The 26,793-nt window shown below is 41.9% G+C and overlaps 1 protein-coding gene across 1 annotated transcript in view; it reads right to left on the bottom strand.

Annotated features, from left to right (window-relative positions):
- wasf1 (WASP family member 1) overlaps positions 1–26,793 on the bottom strand; it is a 58,139-nt gene that overhangs the window by 26,295 nt on the left and 5,051 nt on the right. The window contains exons 2-3 of the mRNA XM_083898833.1: positions 4,334–4,488; positions 3,694–3,828 (exon numbers count right to left, since the gene is read on the bottom strand). Coding sequence (XP_083754959.1) covers positions 3,694–3,828; positions 4,334–4,466 — 268 coding nt within the window. The 5' untranslated portion in view covers positions 4,467–4,488. The remainder of the gene's footprint in view (positions 1–3,693; positions 3,829–4,333; positions 4,489–26,793) is intronic.

The raw sequence follows: 26,793 nt of genomic DNA on the forward strand, positions 1-26,793 counted from the left end.
CCTCTTAAGTCACCACACGGACAGAGAAGGACTAATAGAAAAAAGAGGGATGTAAGGAGAGACCGTAGAGTACATAAAGAGACATTCAGAGCCCAGAGGGACTCGAGGCTTTGTGGCCTTCCATAATGGCCTACAGCCAGTGCAATGATATAACAGTGCCATTACATAGGGGATGCAGGTCATTAGTTTGCCTGGCTGGAGTGATAGTGGGAAGAGAGGCTGACAGCACACAAATAACATCCGCACAAGATGGAGGGGGGGAGCGGAGATCAATCCGAAAGATGAGAGAGCTGGGGAGGACAACAAAGTCAGGAAAGGTGTGTGTGTGTGTGTGTGTGTTGGCAGTGAGGAGAGCAGGGGAGAAGGAAGGGTGGATGCCTAAAGGGCACAGTAAGGAACAATACCATTTAAAGGCCAATGGGTCAGTGGGGGTGTGGGCAAGGTGAGTGTACGTATGAGATTGAATGTACATAAATCCACGTGATGAAGCGTCTTTTGACCTCGCGCCACTGCACCAACCGGCGACACCGCATATACATCAACTCTGCTCTTCATTCCATCTCGCGTCTCTCTCTCTCTCTCTCTCCGACCTTCAGCTTAACGTCTTTGATGATCGTCCATCTCGCGTTCCTTCGCTCGTGTTCTTTACAAAGTTTGACTCGCCGCTGAGAGGGGAGCCCAAAACTTAAGCCTCGATCGTCATTCATCACATTTTATGTCTCTGAACTCTAGGTTTATGGGAGTTAATAACACCTAAGTGTGCGCTTGTTCTGCTTAGATTAAAAGCATAAAGATAATACATTATTGGCTGCAACCCAACCTTACATTTAGGATAAACAATTCAAACGTCACCTTAAATGTAATTAAATTGTATTTTGTGCCTGGAATCAGGAATATATACTGTATTTTTTTCCAACCCTTGCAACACAACACATTATAGTAAATATGAGCATTTATTTAAAACCCACCGCTTTCATTCAGGCATCATCTCTGCAGCCAGGTAGATAGTGTGTAATCTGTCAGCTGCTCACATCTTACTGAGTCAAAAGAGGTAATAAAATAGCTTCACAGGCGCCCCTCTAAAATTCTTATTGTATCCTGTGTCCTTTGTCCTCTCTCCTTCCCTGCCCCCATCCTCCCAATCTTCATCCTGTACAGTCCTGATTTATGGTCCCTCTTCCGCCTCCTCCTCTAATGTTGACCACAGATGCGCGCAGATTATTGCGAGGCGAAAACCGTTCCCGCTCGTGCTAAAAGCATACACTCTGTAGAACCCGTGTACAGTGAAGTGAGTGAGTGTTTGAGGTTTGGTTTGTGTGAGGGTGAAGAAGGATGATGAAGGATGAAGGATGAAGGATGAAGGATGAAGGATGGCATTTACAGGAAACGAACCCCTCCCACGACTGTCCATCATTCTGTCACGCTCATTTGTTTTTTTATCTCTCTTAGGCGGGCAACGAGTGACTACACAAAACCTATATGTGCTGGATCTTTCAAATCTTGTATCTCATCTTAATCGTGAGCAGGAAAGTGAAGGTGAGTGTGTGTGTTTTATTCTTCATTTGGTTGTGAATGAGTGCAGCGAGGAGTGTTCAAGTGAGTGGGAAAATATACACACCCTGCAGAGGAGGCCATTTCAACCTGGCCCAGAAAATTCTGCGGTACAATCCTTTTACACTCCACTGCTTTTGCTGCAGTGCCCTGTATTATGCACCCATCCTTCTTCCCTTCCATCTTTCTTTACTGTCCTCTCTCTTCCCCCCCCAGCTCCTCCTCCAACTATACAGCCACTACACCACGCTCTTAAACTGCAGCTGAGCTGATCCTTATCCACGTGTGTCTCGAGCCAATACCTGTGGTGGACACTAAACTGGCTTATTCGTGACGGCAGTGGAAGCTGAGTGGACCACACGCCAGATACACGTCACTTTTACACTTACAACGTGTCTCCAGGAGTGAGTATGGACACGTTTGCCAACGCAATAAAGAGAATTTGTTGTGTTTCCAAAAGTCTGTTCCTGTGATAAATGTTAATTTCGCATCTTCTGCAGGTTTGTGTGTGTGTGTGGGAACAAAAGTGTGTTTGCTGTGCAACTTCTCATGAGGGAATTTCATGATTAGATCAGACACAATAATCAGCAATACATTGGTATTTGGCAGATGGGCGATGAGTGGAGAGAGGAGGAAGCAGGAAGTGGTAGAGGATTGACAGGCGGTTATATGAAAAAAAGGTGCAATCCACTTCTGATGATGAATGAACGGGATATTTTAATCATAGAAGGAGGTGAATGAAAATGAAGCCTGGACCAAAAAAGGATGAAGAGTACGAGAGGGTACGCTCTCTCTGCTGTGTCTGAAACAAAAACCCATTATCCTGCAAAAACTAAAAAAAAAACCTAAAAGAAAAAAACCTAGAAGAACAATGCACAGCAACTACAGGCTAGAGAGCATTTTACCGTCTCTGTGTCAACGACAAGGAAACAGTTAGTGGGAGTAGCATTGTGCAAAGCTGTACACACTTTGCTGGCCCCACAGAAAAATCGATTCTGTGCCATGAAGCATGGTATTAAACTGCCGTGATTCTCCTTTCCTTTTACATTACACCCACTGCACTCTCCTCAGTGCTGTGCCATCCTGTCATCCCGCCTCTCCTCTTTCAGGATAACCCGGCTTACTTGACACTCCTGTCGATTATCGCGTTCCTCTTTACTTTTACGAAAGATACAGCTCGAGTGGGTAAACAAGCAAAGCAAAGAGAGAGTCTGGATTTGTACCGTTGGGCGAGATAATGTCACCCATCTCTCCGTCTGTTCCCCTGTTCACAGCAGCCTTTCAACTCAAATAACCCTGACTCACCTTCACTAACCTTATTCTAATTTTAACTCCAACCCCTGAAACAGTTGTCAACCTTTTAACAGCCTCTTGAATGTGTTTCAGATCGTGCTTGGCAAGTTAAGGCGTTTCCATGACAACTGACCGGAAAAAGACGCGCGTGAAGTCATGTTTTACGTGACTCCAGATTGTTAAAATGAGTCTCTAAAGTAACGCTAAACTTTAAAAGTAGAGGCACACATACGCAGTACACTGGTACGCTGGTTATTTGTAGCGCTGCTCTTTTCATTTAATAAACAACGCTCCAGTTCCACTGTACACTTTTAGAAATAAGGGTTCCAAAAGGGTTCTTCTACAAGGGCTGAGGCTCTACCTGGAACCATTTGCTTCTGAGAAACCCTTTCCCAAAGAAAGGGTTTTACAAGGGTTCTTGGTAACACTAATGGTTCTAGTAAGAATGATTTTGATCAAGAGAACCCTTTAAAACCCCTTTCCTGGATAAAGGGTTTTAAAAGGGTTCTTGGTGGAACCTTTATAAAAAGGTTCTACCTGGAGCCAAAAAGCCGAAGAATCTTATACGTTTCTACCTAGCACTTTTATTTCTAAGAGTGTAGGCACGCTAACGGTGATAAAGGAGCTAACGCAGCTATTGGGGCTAACTGGTAAACGGTGTCGCGGCACGTTAACATGACGTCATGCACGTCTTTTTCCCGTCAGTCGTCATGGAATCGTGTCATACGTTAATGTGCGTAAACGTTCGCACCCATGTCTTCAATCTTAAGGTCTAAAAGGTCCTCATGACGACACTGTAGGTAAGGGAAGACTGAGCATAAGTCTTTGCAGATGTGTATCAGTACTTACACTCCTCCTCTTTGGGATCCAGCTGTGTGACACTGATGGAGAGCCGGTCCACTCGTTCTTGAAGGGAGTTGACCCGGAAAGAGAAGGTGTGGGCCTCGTTGAAGAGCTCTCCAAACAGGTCCTCTGCATATTTACCTGCCAAAGTCAAAACACATCAAAAACACAAACATTACCAATTTTACAAGAATATATACACTACTTTTATTCATCAAAAGAGTTGCAAAATTAATAGAAAATATCGTCAAGACATTGAGAAGATTAGAAATAATGATTTTTATTCCAAATAATAATTTTGCCTTTTCGTCAAAGAACTAGAAAACAGTTTTCAGCTGTGCTAACATCATTGCACAAGGGTTTTCAAGGGTTTTCTAATCATCCAATAGCCTTCTAACGTGATTAGCAAACACAATGTACCATTAGAACACTGGAGAGATGGTTGCTGGAAATGGGCCTCTATACACCTATATACATATTCCATTAAAAACCAGACGTTTGCAGCTAGAATAGTCGTTTACCACATTAACAATGTATAGAGTGTATTGAAAAAAAGTGCTTTTCCTTCAAAAATAAGGACATATTTAAGTGACCCCAAACTTTTGAACGGTAGTGTACAAAATGTGTGTGTCTGTGTGTTACTGACTGAGGCTGCTGAGCTGGCGAATGACGTTGGCCAAGGAGATGTTGGTCACGCACTCCAGCTCGTTCTTGATGTTTCTCGGCAGAACCGTGTGGCACAGGTGCCTGGGCTCGATGGTGCGCTTCACCAACGGCATCCTTCTGCTGCAACACCACTAACTGAAGGAGACAGGTGAGGAAGGGGGGGAAGGGAATAAAAGACAAAACATTATTATAGATAGAAGTATTACAACACAGGGAGGCCCAGAAAGTCATTAGCACAGAGAGAGGGGACACAGCATGAGGAGGAGGATTAAACTGAGTCCTGGAAAAACATTGAATGCAATGAAACTGCCGGGTATGAAATGTTTTGACATTGCTAACAGCCATGTGTTTCACAGACTTGGCACAGTCAGACTAACATACCTCAGCACTTTGCCTGCCCACTGAGCCATGCTAATGGACTTTCTGTTGCAGTGCATGGCTTCTTAGACCAACTACTGACTTTGTCGGCCACAACCATCCAAAACCAAATATTAATATGAAAATTATACATTATTATATCGTTTTATCATTTGAAACAGCAACGCGACAGCCTCATGTAGATGACAATTAGTCTTTCACAGCAGCCATTTTGTCATTACACCAGTGAAAAGCACAGGTGTCAAGTAACAATGGCTGTGTTCAGTTCCAGGATTCAGGATAGTGTGACAGCGAGCCAACACACACACCCTGAAACTGAGAAAGCTAAATGGAACTCAGCCATCTTTCGTTTGATTACGCTGGGTTATAAAAAATAAATAAATTGTAAGTTGTCTATGTCTTTTTAACTGAATTAGGACCATTTTGCACCGCTGAATCCAAAATTGACATCCATTTTTCTCATTCAGGTCAAGTTATTATGTTAATTTGATTTTGAAAAATCCGATCTTCTGACACATTATCAGTTGATTTTCGTTAATATTTCTCATCCAAAAAAGGTTTTAGGAGAATTTTTTTTTTTGCATCATATGACGTTAAAATACCCAAAAACGTTAAAAAAAACAAATAAGTAACTTTGTTCAGAAAGATGACCTGATTCAGCAAAACCAATGTGATTTTTGGATTCAGCACATCAGAATTATAGACCAATGTTATTTACGCTAGTGCTTTTCCACTGGTGTGATGTCAGAATGGCTCCTGTAAATAAGACTAATACACTTATCAAGTCATGGAATGAGAATGTTAATATGACTATTATAACCCCTTATAACCCAATATCTGTATTAAAAAGTGACCATTATCTCGATACATATTCAAATCTGAACCAAAGTGGTTGACCAATCACCAGACAGACCTGCAAAGCCAGGCCATAAATGTGGAAGACATGTCATAAATACCAGGAATTAAACTCAAGCCGAAAGAGACACATGTAATAAAAAGGTGAGAACTAAAATGAGGATGATAAATCACCAATTACACCTTGGTTACGGTTCAACGAAGCATGTGCAATGATGTGGGGATCAAGTGCTGTGATGGACCAATGATAAGACCTCATTAAAGCACTAATTAGATTTTAACTGACATCTGTTTTATTTATCATCCCACTGTAATATATAGTGAGTTGAATATTAAGTATAATAACTGACCATATCCATAGGGAAAATAAGGCTATAGAGAGGAGAGTCGTCCATTTGGTGACTTATCTTGAAGGCAACTCGCATGAGGGCATCGGTTTCCTCAGAAGCAGAAGAGCAGGCACCCTTTCCTGAGCAGCAGTTAAAGTGGTTGGAATGAGGTGTGGGAGTGATGTTACTGTGACACAAACCCAAACAGAGCACCAGGTCTCTGCCCTCCTCCAAAATAACAAGACGCTCTCTACTCTTAAGAGGGTTTTTCTCCTCCCACACTCTCTTCTACACAACACGAGCAACACCGCTCTCCTTCACCTTCCGACTGTGATGGCCTTTTGACCCATTTTCCTTTGGTCTGAGTAGAGGAACTGACACTGGTGAGGATGGAAGAGATTGATTGTGCACAAACTCTGCTCTCTAGTATAAAGATTTAGTGGATTAAATAAGTAGAAATGTAAAAATAGTAGCTTAAAATTCAAGAAAATCCACTTTCTTATAGCACTAGTTTAATAGATGAATACACTCCACAGGTAGTATGGCAACTGGGCTCTGACCATGATTTATTTCTCACATATATCCTCCCTTTAAATAAAAGCAAATTATCTGCTTCGTACTTCATTTACATATGGATTAAATAAACAAGATAAGACATGCTAATTAGTGAGCTTTAAGGGAGTTGGTAGATGAATTTGTTTATCTTTGCGTATACACTCTTAGAAATAAAAGTGGTAAGTAGAACCATATAATGTTCTTCAGGCTTGTATTCCTAGGAGAAACCTTTTTTGGCTCCAGGTAGAACCTTTTTATAAAGGTTCCACCAAGAACCCTTTTAAAACCCTTTATTCAGGGGTTTTAAAGGGTACTCTGGATCAAAATGGTTCTTACTGGAACCATTAGAGTTACCAAGAACCCTTGAAAGGACCCTTTTGGAACCCTTATTTCTAAGAGAAATGTCTCTGCCAGAAATGTCAAACTTTCTCTTTATCAGTTTGTATATCAGTCTTCTGTTTTACTTCATGTCAACAGCCAGTGTTCTTATGTTGTACGTTCAGCAGCATAAATTGGATCACTCAATGATGACCGTATACGTCTCTGCTATGGTTATACAATAGCTTATTTAACACAACGCACAGATGCACTCTCTCGCTCACAAACACACACGGATGATGACAAATGCATCTGCCTGACGGGCTCACATTGTTTTCGCATCCCTCCCCCCTCCTGTGCGCTCATCTGCCGCTCTTGCAAGGCCTCTCTCCTCCCTAATCTCCTCATAAAGACATGTTACCTCGTGGCTCATGTGAGTTATTTCTGAGGATGAAGGAGAATAGATTTGTTTAGACTGGGGAAAGAAAAAAAAAAACAATGGGAAACCAAGCTTTCAGGAGGCAGAGGAAGAAAAATGACTCAGCGAGAGAAAGAAGCACTTAAGCAAGTGTTGAGAGACAAAAAATGTCACATATTTAAAAGAAAAACAACACCTTTACTTTGATTTGACTTTTTTGGAAAAAAAACGAATGATTCATGGGGCGACGCAGAAACGTGGCCATAAAAGGGGAGGAGGAGGGGGAGATGAAGGCTTCATAAAAAACCAAGCAGGAGATGAAAGAAAATGATCATTCACTCCCAGCCCTCAAAGCCCCATCCAATAAAAGCACATAGAAAAAGGTGCAAAGTGATGATATTGATTCTGCCAACCTGGGTTCCTCAAGGTGGTCGTTCAACTGTAAATATCGCTGGCGGTTTCCTTTATTAGTCTCAAACATAGATATATTAACAAATGGTTTAAAATGGTTCGATATTTTGTGGGGGGGCTAAGCTGCCTTGGAGGAGGTCTGCGCTCTCTGAGTGCTTATCTAGTTTATACATACATTCTGCAAACAAACAACTAGAACAAGAAAATGCAAATAACACACAACAACCAGCTGTTTGTCTACAGAATACAAAATCCCCAGTTCCTCCAATCGTCATGCAGAAACCCAGCGTTAGCACCCCAAGCTGAGCTTCTATGGAAGTTATGTTTTTGCCGTATTTGTCCGCAGTGAAACAAACCTATTCTGTGCCATCGCATAGAGAACAGTTGAAGCTCAGCCTCAAGTGTTTTTAATGCGGCGGCGGCTGCTACAGGAATATGAAAATCACGTAAGACGATCCGTCATCCGTGATGATCATTAGCACACGTTTAGTATTGAAATAAATGTAAATACAACGCAGTACATACCTGATGACATTTTAGAGGAAATTGAGCTTCTCTTGTCTTAGAGTAATCGACTCTAGGATACTTAGGATACTATAAATAAGGCGATATGTTGCCATTTGTCTCTGTAGTGACTCTAACTCACTAAAGCACAAGGTTAGATACATAATTACTGCATAATAAACATTAACTTGGATGACATCTCTTTCCTTTACATTACCATAGGCTCAATTACATTTCCTTGGCAGTTGTTGGCACGTCATTAGTTCGCAAACACTTAAAATAAAAAGAAAAAATCCTTTGACTGTCTCACTGTGATTAATGTCTGCAGCAGCAGCAGCACCAGCGTACATTCACAGCTTTGCTGATTAGATGCAAGTTGACTGAAGAATGCTATCAGCAGGAGTGAGGATTTTCTCTGCACAGACAGGCAATCACATAATGCACACACACACACACACACTGAGGTTGACACGACGACATGTGTTCTCATCTGTTTATGTGTGAAAAAGCTTATGCATCATGTTAGTTCTGAAAGAGCGAGAGAAAGTAAAAGGCAAAAAAGTACGTGTGAGAGAGATGAGGGGGAATAAATCTGAACCAGCGCCTTATTGCATGAACAAATGAGAAGCTCTTGCACCTTTCTACCAGCAGCACAGGCCACTTAATGACAAATTGCGATATAATAGAGTTACTGCACAAACGCGGTATACTCATTATTACTCGTTAATGTCGAGGCCTTTCGCGCTAACTGAAGATAAAGAGGCTGTCGATGACTTTGGGGCTCAGACATTCACACACACACAGACACACATTCAACAGTGATCTGAAAAACAGTCCTACACGACGAACACATTTCAATTTAAAGCGTAGAAACACATTTAAGAAGCCACTTGTGCGGAATAGATAAGATGTTAATGGACAGGTGTAGCGTGACATGACAGTAAATGATAAATATTCTCCATGATGTGCCGGGACTAATCTAAGTGTTGCTAGGGAACCTATTTACTTATAGGTAATCAAAGTGACAGCCAATTACATACAAACGCAATCCATTACACCTGTGACTATGATGATATGGGTAAATGAGTGGCCTACTTACACAAGATTAATAAAATAGTCATCTGGCAAGATGATACCCTTTGACTCAAGCCATGTGTATTATCTGTAATGTAACCAGAGGGCATTTTCCCAAGTGATCACTCTTTGAACACAATAAAGTATCCGTAGCAACGTCTACACTTTTAGAAATAAGGGTTCCAAAAGGGTCCTTCTACAAGGGCTGAGGTTCTAAAAACCCTTTCCCGAAGAAAGGGTTTTTCAAGGGGTCTTGGTAACACTAATGGTTCCAGTAAGAACCATTTTGATCCAGAGAACACTTTAAAACCCCTTTACTGAATAAAGGGTGCTTGGTGGAACCCTCCAAAAGGGGTCGGGGTGGAACCTTTATGAAAAGATTCTACTTGGAACCAAAAAGGGTTCTCCTATGAGGACAAGCTTCGAACCAAATTAGCCCAAACTTAAATGTACAGTTTCATGCAGACGAGATAATCACAGATGTTTTCCCGAAGAGCAAACTGAAAACAGGAGAGCTCATGTTAAAAACTGTAGTGCAGTTACACACATTTACAGTCTTTTACTCTTTTTCTACACTAACAAGCAGACTATTCTCAGTTTTTGGTTGATGGGTCGAGCGCTTCTCTTTGGAGTTCCCTGACCTCTGTGGTCTCCAGCTGATAATTCACACAGCCAAAAGCGTACAAAGGTATTTATGACTGCCAAGTGATTTTCTCCCAAATGGATGTCTGACCACTCAGCACAATAGCTGCTCCAAGTAACAGCAAAAACCCTGACTTACCCTTTTTATTTCCCATTTTAACCCCATTCAGGAAACACTGTAAGGTTCTGACAGCGCCTTGCCACATCACTGCAGCCCTGACTTGAATCACACGATAAGTCACGTACCTGCTATTTCCCCCCCCCCGCTTCCTTTTCTTCTTTTATTTTTCCATCCACACTAGCTGGCCTATTCTCCTCTCTCTCTGCACACACTGCTTTACAACAATCCCTCTACTTTTACGATCCATTCATCTAAGGTGGTGCTTCCCGCTGTCACCTATCACCATGGCAGCAGCTGCAGTGGTGTCTCATTGGTCACTTCACACGTGAAAATCCCAAGAGAGGCAGAGGCACAGAGGGTGGAGATGAACCAGTGAAGGGAGGAATGAATGAATGGGCTCTACCATCAGCGCTGTGTTAAAACACTGATGGCATGTACTGAGTAATTGCAATACGAGGGAGTTAGGGGCTAGTGTGGACTCCTCCTCCTCCACTGAGTACGAGCACAAAGCCGAGTAAAAGGACGGCACGTGCCAGTGCAGAGCACGGGGGCCTCCCACTGCTGTGGCTCAGTGCACTTGGGACAATATGGAGGCTTTAATGAATTGACCCCTCAATATGGAGGAGGTCAAGCACCCTTTATTTAGAGGGCTTAAAAAGAGGCGAACAACCCCTCGACGCAGCATTAGCTAGGAACGATACGCACGTGTATACACCACTGTAATGGCTTTCAGCTTTAATTTGAGGGTATTTACATCCAAATCAAGTGAAATAGCTTTTCAGTCAATTGTCCCATTACTTTTGGTCCCCTAAAAAGTGGGAGGCACATATAGAAAGTGCTGTAATCCCTAAGCCTTCACTTGAGTTTGAGTTTATTTTATATAAAGCAGGGACAACACATGTTAATGAACATATACATGTATGTAAATATGCTAGATTATAGCCAAACAGCTAATTTCCATCTTTAGTCCCTTCGGTCCCTTTGATTTGGATGTAAATACCCTCAAATTAAAGCTGAAAGTGTACAGTTAAAGCACATCCTGTCTGTTTCATAGAGCCAAAAAGAAGAGAATTGTGTCTATGTCCCGATATTTATAGATCTGACTGTACGTACACACACACACACATTTTAAAGAATGATAGTTGCTATTTAGGAAAACAGAAATGGAAAGACACAATTAAGCACCACTACTAGATGCCCAGAAAGCACAAAAGACGACCTGCAGTGATGCAATTCTTTTAGCCCCAGTTTGCCTTCACATTTACATATTCTGTGGAGAAAAAAAACAAAATAGAAGAGAAGGGGTGATAGAAAACACAACTAAAGCTATTATACAGCAGCAAGGCAGCTGTTTGGAAGGGGAAAATGAAATGGCTTCTGTTTTCAAATATTAAGTGACGTAAAAGTCGTGGCCTGAAGCTTAGTCAAGCTGGTTTTTCCTCACCAAAGCATTATGAAACAGAATCCAATGTGAGGCACTGTTATTGTTAGATTTTGCACTTTATATCAGTAATTCCAAATAATATAATTCAACAATAATAACTAACTTGATCTGGGAGTACATAGAACACCTCTACCAACATTTAAAACACCCTAACCCACCATATTAAAGAACGGGGAAACAAAACTACTTTATCCACCCCCTTAAACTGAGCTTAATGAGTTCTTCCTTTAGTTGTAACTCACTCGTCCATATGTTTAAATGGTATTTTTTTTGTGTAATCCTGCTATTAGAAAGACATACGACATGGAAAAACACAACCTACTTGTTCGAGGTGGAGGATCTGTGAGAATGAATAAGTAGCAGAAAAATTGATTTTTCTTTTCTTTTTCTCTTTATCATCACGGCGTGCTTCAAAAACTGATTGTGCTGACTCCAAAGTCCAAAACTAAAGTTCATGGGATGTATAATGTCTCCAAAGAGCCCGTATAAATCATACAAAACAGCCGTTTATAACAAGAATTACTGCCTACGGCCACAAACACACTTTAGTAGCTCTAAGTGCCTTTAAAAAAAAAAGTCGAAATCAATGCTTGTTTAGACGTTTTAGGTCCTGTAGAAAGCCTGAGTACTGTCAGAAAAATGTGAACACAAACAACTATAGGAGAGGTAGGTTTGACCTGAACTAATTGATGTCCTGCAAATCGTACGAGTCGGCAAAGAAACAATTTCTTGTAAATTCTATTGAGCAAATGTCAAAGAGCCAACTAACTCTAGCTCTAATGTAGCACTCGCTTTGTCAAATTAGCACTTAGACATTGTGTCCTTTGTCCAGTCATTCTGGGAACATGTGCATTACAACTGTGAACTGTGTACCTATACCGTTAAAACTGCAGAAACTCACACATCTATAATCCAGGAAGCTGGCAGATCCACAGTAGCCAATGGCTGAGGGAGCAGAGATCAAATTGGCAAAGCTACCAGCAGCTGGTTTAAATCAGTCGCGCAGATATGCAGAGAAGGAAAACCATTTTCCAAATACAACAAAGACAGGGAGGGAGGGAAAAAAAAAACGTACATCATCAGACACAGACACGATCAAGCAGAGCGCCGTTGCCTCTGACTTGGTAGAATACGAGAGACTAACGTGTCCAGCTCGTCTTCGTTTTAATGAGGCTGCTATAATTTTTTCAAAATTACTATTTGTTCCTCACATTTTCTCTCCCATTTGGCACGCAAGGGCTAGAATTACGTCTGCGCTCCGTTTAAAAACTGCCTAAATACTCAGACGCTTTTGTCACTGAATCTGTAATTTGCCGTCTCACGATGGCTGCGACCGAACGAGATGTAGGCGAGTGTAGTGTTTTAATTCGTCGCAGGCCTTACCCTCGGTCACATGCAACAGCATGAACTGATTTGTAGGCCGATATCTCACATCTCTCCAGTGGCGCTTTTCCACTAAACAGTTGTAGCATGGCTTGGCACGGCACAGCTTGACTCTACACGGTGTGTGGGTTGTTTTTTCCATTACTATATATAGAGATTTTCCAATTTTCCTTGTAAATTAACGCATGCTCTACGTCTTTTTAACTGATCTACAGTTCACGGTATTGTTCGGATTGATTCTTGTGTCAGATATTGCGCTCATGACTCGTCCAATGGCCATATGGACAGTCTTGTCCATATCACATATAGGCCCCGTCCCAATACCTTCCCCAACCCTAAATGTTTGCCCTAACCCTAAATTTTGCGCATTGTCGTGTAGGGGGTGGAGCAAGGGGGAGTGCGATTTTGCCCTTATAATCTACCCCCAAAATGTAGTGAGCTCTGATGCGGGCTTAAAACGAAGTGGATGATGAAAATACCCATGATGCTTTGCGCATTCAGCAAGCTGGCGGATTTTTTTCAACAAAGATGGCGGCGAAATCTGACGAGGAACAATTTCGTTTTAAGTATATTTTCGCAAATAAGCATGTTACAAAGTCGAAATGTGTTGGAATATGTTGGTTTGATATACTAATGTCAGAAAATAACTGACGATTTATGAAAGCAGCTAGCTAACTAGCTAACTAGCTCACTCCACTGGTAGAATTGTCAACATGTGATTAGCACGTTCGTTAAGTTCACTCCGCTAATTTGCATATAGTGTTGTCCCAATTCCATAGGGAAGCCACTTCCCTCAACGGGGGGGAATTTACGGTTGAGGGCACTCCAAACCAAGTGAAAATTTTAAGGGGGAGAAATGGGACGGGGCCTTAATATCAGCTTAACTCGTTTGGAACCTCACTAGAGCATGTACTGGAAAAAGTACCAGGTACTATCGCTAAAGGAAAGACAAACAAAAAAAACAAGTTGAGTCGAGCCATGCTACTACCGTATAGTGGAAAAGCGCTATAAGAAAGATATTTTGCCTCCATTGGGAATTGCCGTTCACACCCTAACACTCCTGCTGGAGGTGGGTACAGAGGAGAGAACCTGACATGTCTGCATAATAAGAAATCCCTGGTGCATATGTGCAGAATGAAGTAAAATACATGAATACATGATACTGATCATGTTGCATCCGTAAAAGCGATATGCAGATTTTAAGCCAATATCAATGAAGTAATCTGACAAGGCATTTGATGGTATGATAACCTGAAGCAAGAATATCTCGGTATTACATTTTAGAGATTACAGCTTTAATAGATCACCTATTTTGGCCTTTTGCACGTCGCGTTATTCAATGCCGCACACAACCTGAGTAACTCCTGCATTCTTTTTGTGACGAGTCATTAAAAACAGCTTATACCTTTGGCACAGTACGACTGAAGGTTTTAGTGATTTTGATCCCCTGATATTTTAGAGTGTGTACTGGCAGAAATGTGGGGATACTACTATACACATTCACAATACAAGGGGGATGTTACAATATATAGTTTTTTTTACTAGGATGATATGAGAAAGGTGATATATTGCATTTTAAAGATATACTACATAACATTTCTGCATTATAATGTATGAAAATGACTAAAGAATGATGTTTTATATTTTTGGAGTAGTGTTCAAAACATATCTAATACAACTATATAAATGTGTATTTACAATTTGCGGTTGGAGGCTTAAATATAACATAAAACCACTGTAAAGAATATTTCCATATTGACACAATGCTTCATTGAATCAACACTATATCATTCTATATCATATTTTAGTACATCGCTATTTTTCAACACTTTTAATTAAAGCAATTTATTGGCACTAGGAGTGAGAATAATCCCAGGGTACCTCACGATACGATGCGCGATACTCGGTCCACGAAGCCGATAATATCACGATACATCGATTCTGTGATAATCAATATATTGCAAGACTGTCTAGCTGAAGAAAACAAAACGTCAGTGAAAAGTTAAAAGTGCAGGCACAACAACATAGAGTGTGCATAAAGTCTATGTATTGTGGATAGGGCATCTGTTAACGTAGCTTTCTCCGCCATTATCCCGATAAACTTCTTCCAGGTAACTTACACCCAAGTTTCCTCTCATTCATTTGAGCAGCATCGCCGGGCATATCAATTATTGTAGTGCACAAGGAAGGATGATGATATATCACCAATATCATTGATATTTTGACCCACATCTGAACTACCCAAACCATACCTGCATTATTGCATCATTACCTGAGTGTTTTCCTACCTATTAAGATTCTGTACTAGTTCATACCCCTTTAGTGGTGAGATGACACATCGTAGACCTCTCACCAGTAAGATGCTTTAACACACACTCACACACTCAGTGCTAAAAATACAGCTGCAGCTCCAGCCAGCTGTCAGGTTGGGCCACACAGCTATGCTAACCAGGTTTCCCAGTGGGACAAAAACCTGCAGGAAACACCGGCACAAAACAAAATTATTTCCTCTACTCGGTAACTGCATTTTGACTATAACGCATGTCCCACTGATATTCCTCTTGACACGTTATTTCTCAGCCTGCAGACTTGCCTTTTTGTTTTGAGCACAAACAGTGAAGCAACGCAGTCATTTAGCACTGTGCCACACTGTCTGTCTGTCATGATGCAGCCAGCAGCAGCAGTTAGCGTCCTGGCACGCTGGCGCTGAGATGTAACTCGGGTGGCACGCTGTAAAAACGTTGCCTAGCAGCTGTAAGCACGTTTCAGGAGTTGCTTCGGACAACAGCTGTGGAACGAGCTGCTAAAGAGGCAGAATGCTAATCCATGGGTGTTACTGAGCAGTATCATTCGTTTTATTTTCCGGAGCAAAAACTATGCCTGAGTGTAAGACACGTCAATTTAATCGTTATGGTCCCATATTATTGTTAGAGATCCCATATTATACCCTATTTCTCCAAGTTAGACTAGTTCCCTGGTGTCCTAATGAACATTAAAACAGTAAAACAAAACTTAAGGGACAGGAAATGACATCAGCCACAGAGGCTACTGGGAGCTAACAGCAATTAGCATTTGGAAAAGGGATCATTTGCTGGCTCTAGCAGGCACATTGCTGTCATATATAACATGTATCCACTGGACAGATAAATCCTCTGAGGCTGGAAGTTTGTGTAGAACTCTGTGCTGCACTGTGGAGCCAAGAATAGAACTTTTCACGGACTTTGCGGACTTCTGGTTTTCGGATACCATTGCCCTCACCAGCACTCTAGCGTTTTTTAACAGACAAAGCGGAGCTCAGAGAGACAACCATTCCAGGTATTTAGCGCATTGTGACATACCCAGTGAGCGCGGAAGTCAACATTGCATGTTTTATCTCCTGTACTTAGACTGAGGAGGACAACAAAAACATGAGTGAGTCATCTTTTTTCACACTTTGCCGACTGAGTCCCAAATATAAGGATTTAAATGATTAAAAAGTTGATTTTGCATAATATGGGATCTTTAAATTAAACAGCTATAGACACATTTATCTTCCTGCAGCCATGAAGTCACAGTGCTTTGTCTTCGCTCCTTCCTACGTTCCTCTGCAGAAGACATCAAAGACGTCAAACCATTCAACAGATTATTTTCAGTGTGTGAACAGAAATAACTGTGACTCATCACTGGATTTCTGTCCGCCACTCAACAGTCAACATTCAGACCCTGTTCAATGTGGAGCCTTGCACTGCACTGAATGAGCGGGGTTTGGAACGCAGCTGCAGGCAAATTCATTTATTACAAAGAGATTTCTTTTGACCTTAATTACGCCAAAAAAAAAAAAGTTGTATTCCACTATACACAAGTAAATATGGTCTGTGAATGTCTCCAATCTCTCATGAACAAACAGACTTAAAGAAGTTTATCTGCTGAGCACACAGAAACCCATTGGTATGAATAATGAAAGCCTGCTGCTCAATAATAAATGTCTGCATGCTCGCACCGTGCAGCTGCACTTGTTTGGCCTGTGAGCGAAATTTCATTGCAACGACTCTCTTTTTGTTCACGCAGACGTGAAGGACATGTACACAAACTAACCACCGCAGCAATCCCTGCCCGTCAGCTCAAACTGAAAATCACTAAAAGCAGTGAATACGCGGCACTGGAGAGCTCCAGACAGGCACCTAAATAAAGTAGACACGCCTGCCAAATGAAATGTGAGCCGCTTCATTCATCGTGTCCCCGTTCATTTGTTAGTCAATAGATATTTGAAGGGTGTTCATGAACACACGATGCTTTGTCACCGAAGATAGACCCAGTATCTCAAGCATGGCTGATTCTAATATCTCGTTCCCCACTGATCAAGAAACATGTTTAAGGGTGCTTCGCACCTACAGCATTTGGTGCGCACCAAACGTGTTTTGTCCCTTGGTTCGGTTCGTTTGCGTAGGTGTGGATGTAATCTCGGAACTTTGCTGTGCACCAAATCAACCTATCTGATCTACTTTGGTACATTTCCTCTGGTGTGAAAGCAACCAAACCAAATGGGACGAAACGGTATAGTTTAATGCATTATGGATATGAGATGAGATACGGGATTACCCCAAATTTCCAGCGGGCGCATCAGCGGCACGGAACATCAGCACCATGGTTTTGCGACGTCCTCTGCCCAGTGTCATTCCCCACCGGGTGCGTTACAGTAGGGCTGCCATGAGCGCTGCTTTGCGAGCTGCCTTGCGAGCTGCCTTGCGAGCTGCCTTGCGAGCCAGCCATATTCACACAAGAAGTCGTGCCGCGCCCGGTGGAAATGCTCATATTGATTAGAGTGGCAACGATTAGACACACCAGGTGGAAATCCGGGGATAGTGTGGTTCCGATGCCGATGGTCTTCGCGGTCTATTTTGGTTCGTTTGGAACTATGCATACGTGAAAGCAAACCGTAAACACGTCTGTTTGCTACATTTCTGTCTGGTGCAGACCAAAGCAATTGAACTATAGGTGTGAAAGCCCCCTAAAACTGGGTTTTTGACCAGTGACCACACAGGTGTTTTTTTTATCCGCATCAAACTCTGAAGATCCAGGTGAACATGCAAGTTTTTCTTCTTTATCTGCTTTATATTTGGAAACTCCTGCCTCATTTTCCAACGCAGCGGTACGACATGCATTCATTTACCGGTCACCAGCTTAGCCTTTAGCCATGAGTGTTGGTGACAACATTCGAAATGTTTGATATAAGAGACGTAGAAAGGACGTAGAAGATACAGTACGTCCTTGTGCTCAGTAAACATTTTAACATGTTTTTTCCCCACTTCAAGACAACAATTACAAGTCAAAAGAGCTTCAGCTCATGTAGAGAGATGAAAAAAGAAGGAGCTAAAAAGCAGTGTCTGAGGTATCAGTGGAGAGAGAGAGAGAGCAATCATCTTTCCTCAGTGAGATCAATGTCCACACCAGGGGCTCTGTGTCTGAGGGCAGACAGTCGGGACAATGAATGACTGAGAGAGTATTTCTGGTGGGCAAAAACAGTTTATACATCATCGATACAGCTTCTTTTTTCTTCTTCTTCTTTTGTTCACAATACTTCATTGTGACGCACTGATTCACATTCATCTGATGCGAGTAAATGTCCCAGAGGAGAACATGTAAAAAGCAATTACACTCACTGACTATAAAGAGACATGAATCACAAGACGTGGCACCCTGTCTCTTCACATCACAAGTGCTCTTTAAGCGCTCAACCTTTAGCGATTGCGTCACTTTATCGTGCCTCGCTGTCTTTCTGTTGTTCGCCTATCAGTGATCCCTCTGATCTACATCTCTGAGTGTGTCTTAATAAGTAAATCAAAAGACAAAAGGGGTTTAAAATTTGGCGACAAAGCTTGGAGGCAAAATGCCACCGCCTATTGCGCAGATGGAAATGTGTAAACAAATGCAGGGAAAAAAAAGAAAACTTTCCCACTTCTGGAAAGTGCTGAACACAGCCTGGCCACTCTTAGTCAGTACATTTACATGACGTTAGAAAAAAATTAATTAGCAATTACTGTGTTAGTCCAACTGAAACCAGACTTTAGATCAACTGAAATTGTACTAAACTGGAGCAACACACACCCAGATAATGTGATTTGGTAGTCGCATTACTATTACATGTACAGTTGGGCCACAGCCAGACTCTATCTGGCCTGCGCCACAGTTCCTGCCCCCAAAATAATATCCAAAGCTGGAACATAGAAGATAAGACAACAGCAACGACAAAAAAGTGCCAACATTTTACTGACTAAACTGATTTAAAGAAGACTTGAAGACTTGCATATTTTAAAGTTAATGGATGGTAGCAGGACTCGGAACGATGCAGGGCATGCTAATTATTAACCACAACCCTGACATTGAACACCTAACAAGCTGAAAAAGGGACACACTTCAATCAGTAGATTGGTGCTTGGGTACTGGGATAATGGAGACCAGGAGTCCAGTCGAACAGTGTAGATCAGGGGTGTCAAACATACGGCCCGAGGGCCAGAATCGGCCCACCAGAGGGTCCAATCCGGCCCGCATGATGAATTTTTGAAAATTCTAGTACTGAAATACTACATTTTCCAGGGTCTTTTTGTGCCTTTATAGATCCACCATGATCTGTAAGTTGTGTAAATAGTAAAACTTGCATAATATTGTTGAAATTACATATGTTGAATTATTGTTGTTTATAGGTTATTATGCTATTATTTCTACTGGTGATCAAATTGAGCTGGCGTAGATGAACCACGACCGTAGTTTGACTTAACTGCGTGGAAATATACTCTATGAGGCTGCAGATATCGATGTTTTTACAGCAAACACTGTACCCTGCCTTCATCTGAACAATATCCTCAAGCAAAATAAGCATGTTAGCAGCAACAATAATTGCAGAAATGATTGAAGACAAGACAGTAGACCACGTCAGAAACAAACTTGCCATTGTCACAAATTACTTGATTTTCTACGATGGTGCACCTGGTGCATTTCTTGCCAAAAATCTTGTGCGGCCTTTACATTATATGCAAATACACGTGAATAATAACGTACAAAATACAGCTGGCTATCATGTCAGTACTTTTGCCTTACTGACAGCTTTGGATGGACTTTTCCTAAAACTGTAAATCATCACGTAATGTCAAAAAACAAACAGAGCGAACGAGTCAATTTACATCCCAACAACAGAAACAATGATCCATTCACAACCCTTCAGTTAACTGAGTGGAACTGGGCAGCAGCTGAAGGGTAGATATGTGAGGAGGAGGAGGAGGAGGAGGAGGAAAGACAGGGAGAGGAAGCAGGGAGGATTTTGAGGGATAAATTGGACCGATCACACGGTGCCAGGGCAGCTGTGCAAATCTTTTACAGGCTGTCTCTTCGACTGCGTGTGAAATGAAGTTCGTGTGTGTGTGTGTGTGAGTGTGTGTGCGTGAGAGACAAAGCACAGGGGGGGGACAAAGTGCTGGCAGAGCATGGGGTGGTGAGGGTTAGCGAAGGTGCCCTTGCTCTGAGGAGGTCTGGGGTGGTGCCAACGAATAACAGAAGAGCGATGCTGACCACCGAGGTGACACAGAGGTCTGCTTTGATCAAAGACTTCTCTGATTCTACTTCATGAAGTGAGCGAGAACGCTTTCCAAAAAGAACGACACATTTTGCTCAGAAATAGTTTGGCCATGTAGGTGAAAAATAACAACCCCCCCAAAAAAACAAGTGTAAACTAAAAAGAGAAATCCATCCATTATCAACGGCCTATCTCGAATTGCGGAGGGAACTGGAACTAAATCCCAGCTGCCGCTGGACAATTGGACTCCGGACAGGTCACCGCTGTCCATCGCAGGGTCAGCATACAGTAACAAACAATCATTCATGCTCACATTCACACCGACAGGCAATTTTAGAATCCCCAGTCTGCTTGTACATTCCACACTAAAAAGGCCCCGGATGAACCAAGATTAGAACTTTCTTGCTGAGGTGACAGAGCTAAAAAAAAATGTATCTACTAGGTCCAAATGATTTGGGGGAAAATTACAACCTGATTTGAGTTTTCAGTTTAATATTCACTGTGCAATCTTTTTAAAAGAAGCATTACAACAGGAAATCTACTGTATCCTGATGTAAGGATATGCATTTTTTGAATGTTTTGTGGCTTGCAACAAAGTTGTACAATCAAATCTACCTTTCCCGGAGAAAGAGTTTTTCAATGGTTCTTGGTAACACTGATGGTTCCAGTAAGAACCATTTTGATCCAGAGAACCCTTTAAAACCCCTTTCCTGAATAAAGGGTTTTAAAAGGGTTCTTGGTGGAACCATTATAAAAAAGGTTCTACCTCCACCTCCCACCTCCACACACACAGATCTCAAGAAATATGCTAAATGGTGGAATGTGACCAAATACAGATCACAAAAAAATTAAAATAAAATAAACAATCCAATGACAGGTACATAATGGAGTGAGTCACAAGGCAGTCAGTGCAGGAGATTAAAATGAGTAATGAACGCTTGCCAAATTTGGAAGAATTTCTCCCTTGAGCCTCTTAATGTATATTTTATTTTCTCAAGCTTGAGGATTTTTTTTTTAATTTGCATATAGCAGATTGAACAATCAAACCTTTAAGAATTAAATGAGAAGGATTTAAGACATAGACGAATTAAGGCCAACTTCAGAATATCGTATTCTTACGTCACACGTGCTCACGTACAGACTCCACAGGCGAGCGGGACCAGGGGGGTTGGTCACCTCAGGGACTTCTTCCATCTATAGAAGCCGTGTGCTAATTAGGAGTCAAAGAAATCAGCTGCAGGCATCATGTGATCTGAGTCCCATGACATCTCTGCAGCACCCTCCACTCCATCCATCTCTAAAATGGCACAGCGAGGCCAACGTTGAAAGGTGGAGAGACGGAACCTCCAGAGCAGAAGAAGACAGAAATGTGGTCTAACAGCCTTGTATTAACAGCATTACAGGAGACTGACTCAATTAGGACTTTGGCTACCCACTCACTCTGCCATTACACTGAACAGTGATAAAGTCCCTGGTTTGCTTTGCCTGCTGCCAGACAGTTGTTTTTCCTCTTCCAAAAAAAAACGAAAATGAGAATTTTTAAGTTGATGCAGTGTCTGCATATAGTTTGTGTGATACGGAGGATCACAATATGGGCTGCAATCTACGCAGACACTCTGCTCATCCATATAGATTCGATCAGTGGATCCAGACGGATGTTGTGTCTTGTCCCTGGTGAAGGCTGAATGTGTAACAATGGGACACAGAGTGGGTACAAAAGCACCTCTCAATCCCTTTTTCTCCAGTTTGCTTTCGGGCATTGTGAGGCTCTCTGCTCATCTCCAATCAACGCAGCTTGAAAGGGGAAATAAAATCAAATTCTTAGTGCCAGTACAATAGCATCTCGCTTCCCTATTCTCTTCACTTGGTTCCCTTTTCTTCTTCTCTTATCGGTGGGCACATGCCCCAAGCATGCTCATAAGTAGTTTGTGCATGTGTGCGTGCACTAAGTTACCCAACACTTCATTAACGGTGTATTTTTTTCAAACCCTGAAAGGATTAATTTTCTATCTGGAAATCAAAGGTAACACAAGGAAGAACGGATGATAAAGTTCAAATCAATTTGTAAACCGGGGAGAGGGATTAAGGACAACAATGGATCACTGGACCAATTTAGTCATTTCTCTTGTCACAGTACTCCCAATAACATCATTTATTTTATATGGGGTTTTTGAACCATTGCAAGAAACACTCACCAAACCCGACTTGAAAAATATCCTGCAAATATTTTTCTCCTTAGATAAATACAGTCTTAATTTAAACTCTACTTTTATACTCGATCCGTACTGTATTCAACGTCTGGCCTTGTGAACAACAGCCCTGTTACCTCTGTTTGAACTCTGCTTTGCAAATAAACTAATAAATAATTCAATCACTACAAATCTGGTCAAGACCTCATACAGCGATGCAACAAATACATATTTGACTACATAACTGGCTGGTGTCAGGAGACGCCGCTTATGCAATGTAGGAATTTAAAAAAAAAAGGGTGAAGAATATGGTATACTGTATAGTATCAGCGTGATGCTGGTAAAGAATAGCAAAGACGGCAAATGGAAAAGTAAGCAATTGTCCAATCAGTGAGGCCAGTCTGCCAGCACCTATCTGTCCTCCTGAAGCCTTGTTTATACTTGCAGGTGACGCCGTGGCGCGAGGCTACGCAGGCGCTGCATGACCATACAAGTATGTACGGAGACGTTGTTCAGCACGTTGTTCATTGCAGTATTCGCTGCAACGGCAGAGGGCGTACAACCAAAACATTCAACTTGTACTGCCAGTAAACGTCTGCTGCCTAGCAACAATAGTAAACAACAACTTTCCGCATATCGCGTACGTTGGTCTCAAAATGACAGTCCGTCTCTCTGTGTTTCACGTATTTGGACAAACATCCCATAATCCACCTGAATCACCGGGAGGGCTTTTCCCACTCACCACTCTTTCTATGGGCTCGTCTTTTGCCCTTCACAAAGCGATCCCCCTGTTTTTTTTCACGTCCTACGGCAAAAAACATCGTTTTTTTTGTAACGTTATAACAATCTCCTTCCATGAATGTAAGGGAGCGCGCCCTGTGCGCTACGGCGGGTATAACCCACACTACGGCGAGTATAATCAAGGCTTGAGGCTTCAACGAGAACCAGGCTCTCGCCTCGAGCATTTATACCACCGCACATAATAGTGAAATGACCTCTGACCTTATCGCCCACCGCTGGATGAACCCATCATGTGATATTTAACTTGGGGGGAGGAAGGCAGCTCACACCAAGCTCATTTAACTGCAAACACTAGCTTGATATTAAGCTAACGAAGTGACTTGGTGCCGTACGCTAATGGCATTACGCTAAGTTAAACAATCAGTGTTGGGATCGATTGAGAATCATTCGCCTAATTAAAAGATCAAAGACGAACCCGGCCCCTTCATCCTGACCCGTCCTTTCCTCGTGGTGTCCTACAATTCCGGAAAAACATACCTGCTAACGGACTTAGCCTTGTTAGTACTGCAGTCCTTCTCCATGGTGTGTGGATTGTACGCGTGCATAAGACTGTTGACGCTTCTGTGATTACTTGATCACAGTGTTTTAACTAAATTTAGATATATATCTGTCATATAATAGGTCAGTAGGTGCAACAAAAACAAAAAACCCCACAGACAAATGTCTTCGTTTGCCACCGCCGAGTCTGGGTCAAGGCTCCAGCGACTGTTTCAAAGGATTAACGGATGGATGGATGGTTTTTCAGATTCTGCAAATTGCCTGTTATCCTATCCAACATTTTCACCGGCCAACTCTATTGGATATTGTCCAAGTTTTACTTGAGCTGTGTAGAAAAAAACCCCACCTAGATTCATAATTAAGCCATAAATGTTAAGATTCATGCATTGTCTCGTACCACACGTGCAGTATCAGCTCCTCCTTGATCGTATGTTGGCAGGCAAATGGAGGAGCAGATATACAATATGCGTGTAACGATCAATTTAGACCGCAAGAGCACTGTTGACCATAGACTGTACATAAAAAATTGGCGTAGTCTTCCTGTTGCAAAAGGAAAAGCTGCAAGATTTGTAGTTTCACCAGCGCCTATTAGTGCTGTGCTTTATTGTCTATTTTCCTCCTTCCGCTAACTTCTAGGGAAAATATTAATAGAATTATTAATAGAACAAGATATGGTAGTTTTGTCCCTTGGTGGCTGACTGCTTCTTTTGTCATACTTCCTTAGCTTTATTTTTCAAATCTGAGTTAGAGTTAGGTAAAGTCTGCCCCACACTAGAGGATTTTTAAATCTGACTTGACTTTAAAAAGATGGGGGACCACAGAGACAACAAACTTTATAACCGATTGTCAATGTTTTAATCCTGAGAAAGCACAGACTAGGTCAGGAAGTAGGTCAAAGACTTGGTGATTTCAGGGAGGAGATTCCAGGGATTTGGGACATCTTGTGACTTTAGAATGTAAACAGACATGGAGGTGGACTGTCCTCGTTCGGTTGTGATACGTCTTGCGAGACCGATTAAAAACCTCAACTCTCATCGGTTATTGCGGAGTTCTGCTCACGCCCCAATCCCTGTTTAGTCGTTAGTATCAAACATGTGTGTAATACTTTGATTTGAAATCGGAAAGACTAATAATCTGATTAAATCGGCCTAAAATCAGAAGGCACCCACGATCAGATCGGGACAGAAATCAGGCCAATCATCGTCTAGTGTAGGTTAATCCATGTCAGTCCGTGGATAAATCCCATTAGCAGAGGATGTAAAGCATCTCAAAAACGCTATCTTTGATGCACAGCCATTCCACAACCAGCAGTTTCAGGGTTAATAAAAGCAGCGCAGTAGTGAGTGGACATGTCAAGAGGATGATGGTTCACGTTTACAGCTGGATGGTTGAAAGGCTACACTTGGACCTCCGAGGCCATGAATCTGATTAACACATCCGCCATTTTGTTGTCCAACCAACAGCGCTAGGGCAAAAAAAAAGAAACTGCATGTGATCTCAACACTTGTAGACCACTGTTCCAGAACAAGGACGACGAGACGATTCCTGTGGACGTTTGTAGCTTTTAAGCATCAATGTACATGAGTGCAAAAACAGAAGGTTTTTGCTTTTTTATATAATAACAGAGGCCTTAACACAAATGTAAATGAAAGAGTTATGTAAGAGACTGCTGTCAGATCATTACTCATAACATGACACGAGAGGCTGGCTCTGCTTTCATTATAATATCGCTGAGAATTGTGTCATAGACTCTGTCATAGGAGAACACATACACTCTTAGAAATAAAAGTGCTAAGTAGAACTATATCAGGTTCTTCGGCTTGTCCTCATAGGAGCCCTTTTGGAGGGTTCCACCAAGAACCCTTTTAAAACCTTTTATACAGGAAAGGGGGTTTTAAAGGGTTCTCTGGATCAAAATGGTTCTTAAAATGGACCCTTTTGGAACCCTTATTTCTAAGAGTGTACCCATAGCACTCATTCACTGACTCTCTGTCCTATGTAAATGTGTCTTCGACCACTAAGACTTTCCTGACCTCCATGTGACCTCATCTTGGCAGCAATTATTTGTCGTTGAACCCCAGTGAACTCACAGCACTCCAGTAAGATAAGCAAATACAGATGAAAGACTCAAAAGACTATAGAAGGAGAGGATTTTAAGTCCCTGTAAAGCAAAGGCAGAGATTTCACTCTCACGGTGACATTCATGGACTTTGGTATCCACTAAAGTGAGTATATGTGTGAGTGTGTTCAGGTCCTCCACACTCTTAAAGTAGAATAAATTTACATGATATGAAACCTAATTTTTTAACACATTTTTTAATCATTAACATTTTAACAACGTGGTTGGCAACACATTTTTCTGCGGGGTGCCTGAGTCAGAAGTGAGAATTTAAGCACTTTGCAGGCTCTCTAAGTAAATTTGGCCGTTCCTGCTCATCATCAAAGACGAAAAAGGAAGGAGGGCTTGCCTCCACTTCCGATCTCACCCTAACTAAGATAGAGGAAACGAGTATACCCGCGGTCCCTGCTGGGCTTCAATCCAGCCCCAAAATCAAACAAGCCTTGTGTTCAGGCCTCATGGAAACCCAAAGCGGAGCTGGATCCTCGCTGTGAGCTGTGAATGAACAGCCAAATATTGGCTCCAAATAGAGAGCAGCAGTTGTCTTGTGTGCACAGGAACCCCTGCTGTGAAACTGTGGACAAACACACTAGGAAGCTGAGAGGGTACTTCCCCTGTTGGTCTCCCTCTGTTTTCATAACACTTTCTACTGTTTCCCTCGGCCCCCCTTGGTAACATAAGCCATGCTCTTGGTCATTCAAGGGGTTATTTTTGTCAACATTTCTCGTGTAAGGTAGACAAACGAGAAGTAGAAGATGATTGAATGCGGTTGTTAACTGCAACAAGACTAGATTTAAATTATAAACAAAGGCCTTTTACTTTCTATGTTGTTCTTATCTGTAATACTTCACTGTC

This window comes from Microchirus variegatus (assembly GCF_963457635.1).
Source record: "Microchirus variegatus genome assembly, chromosome: 12".
NCBI classification, from domain to species: domain Eukaryota; kingdom Metazoa; phylum Chordata; class Actinopteri; order Pleuronectiformes; family Soleidae; genus Microchirus; species Microchirus variegatus.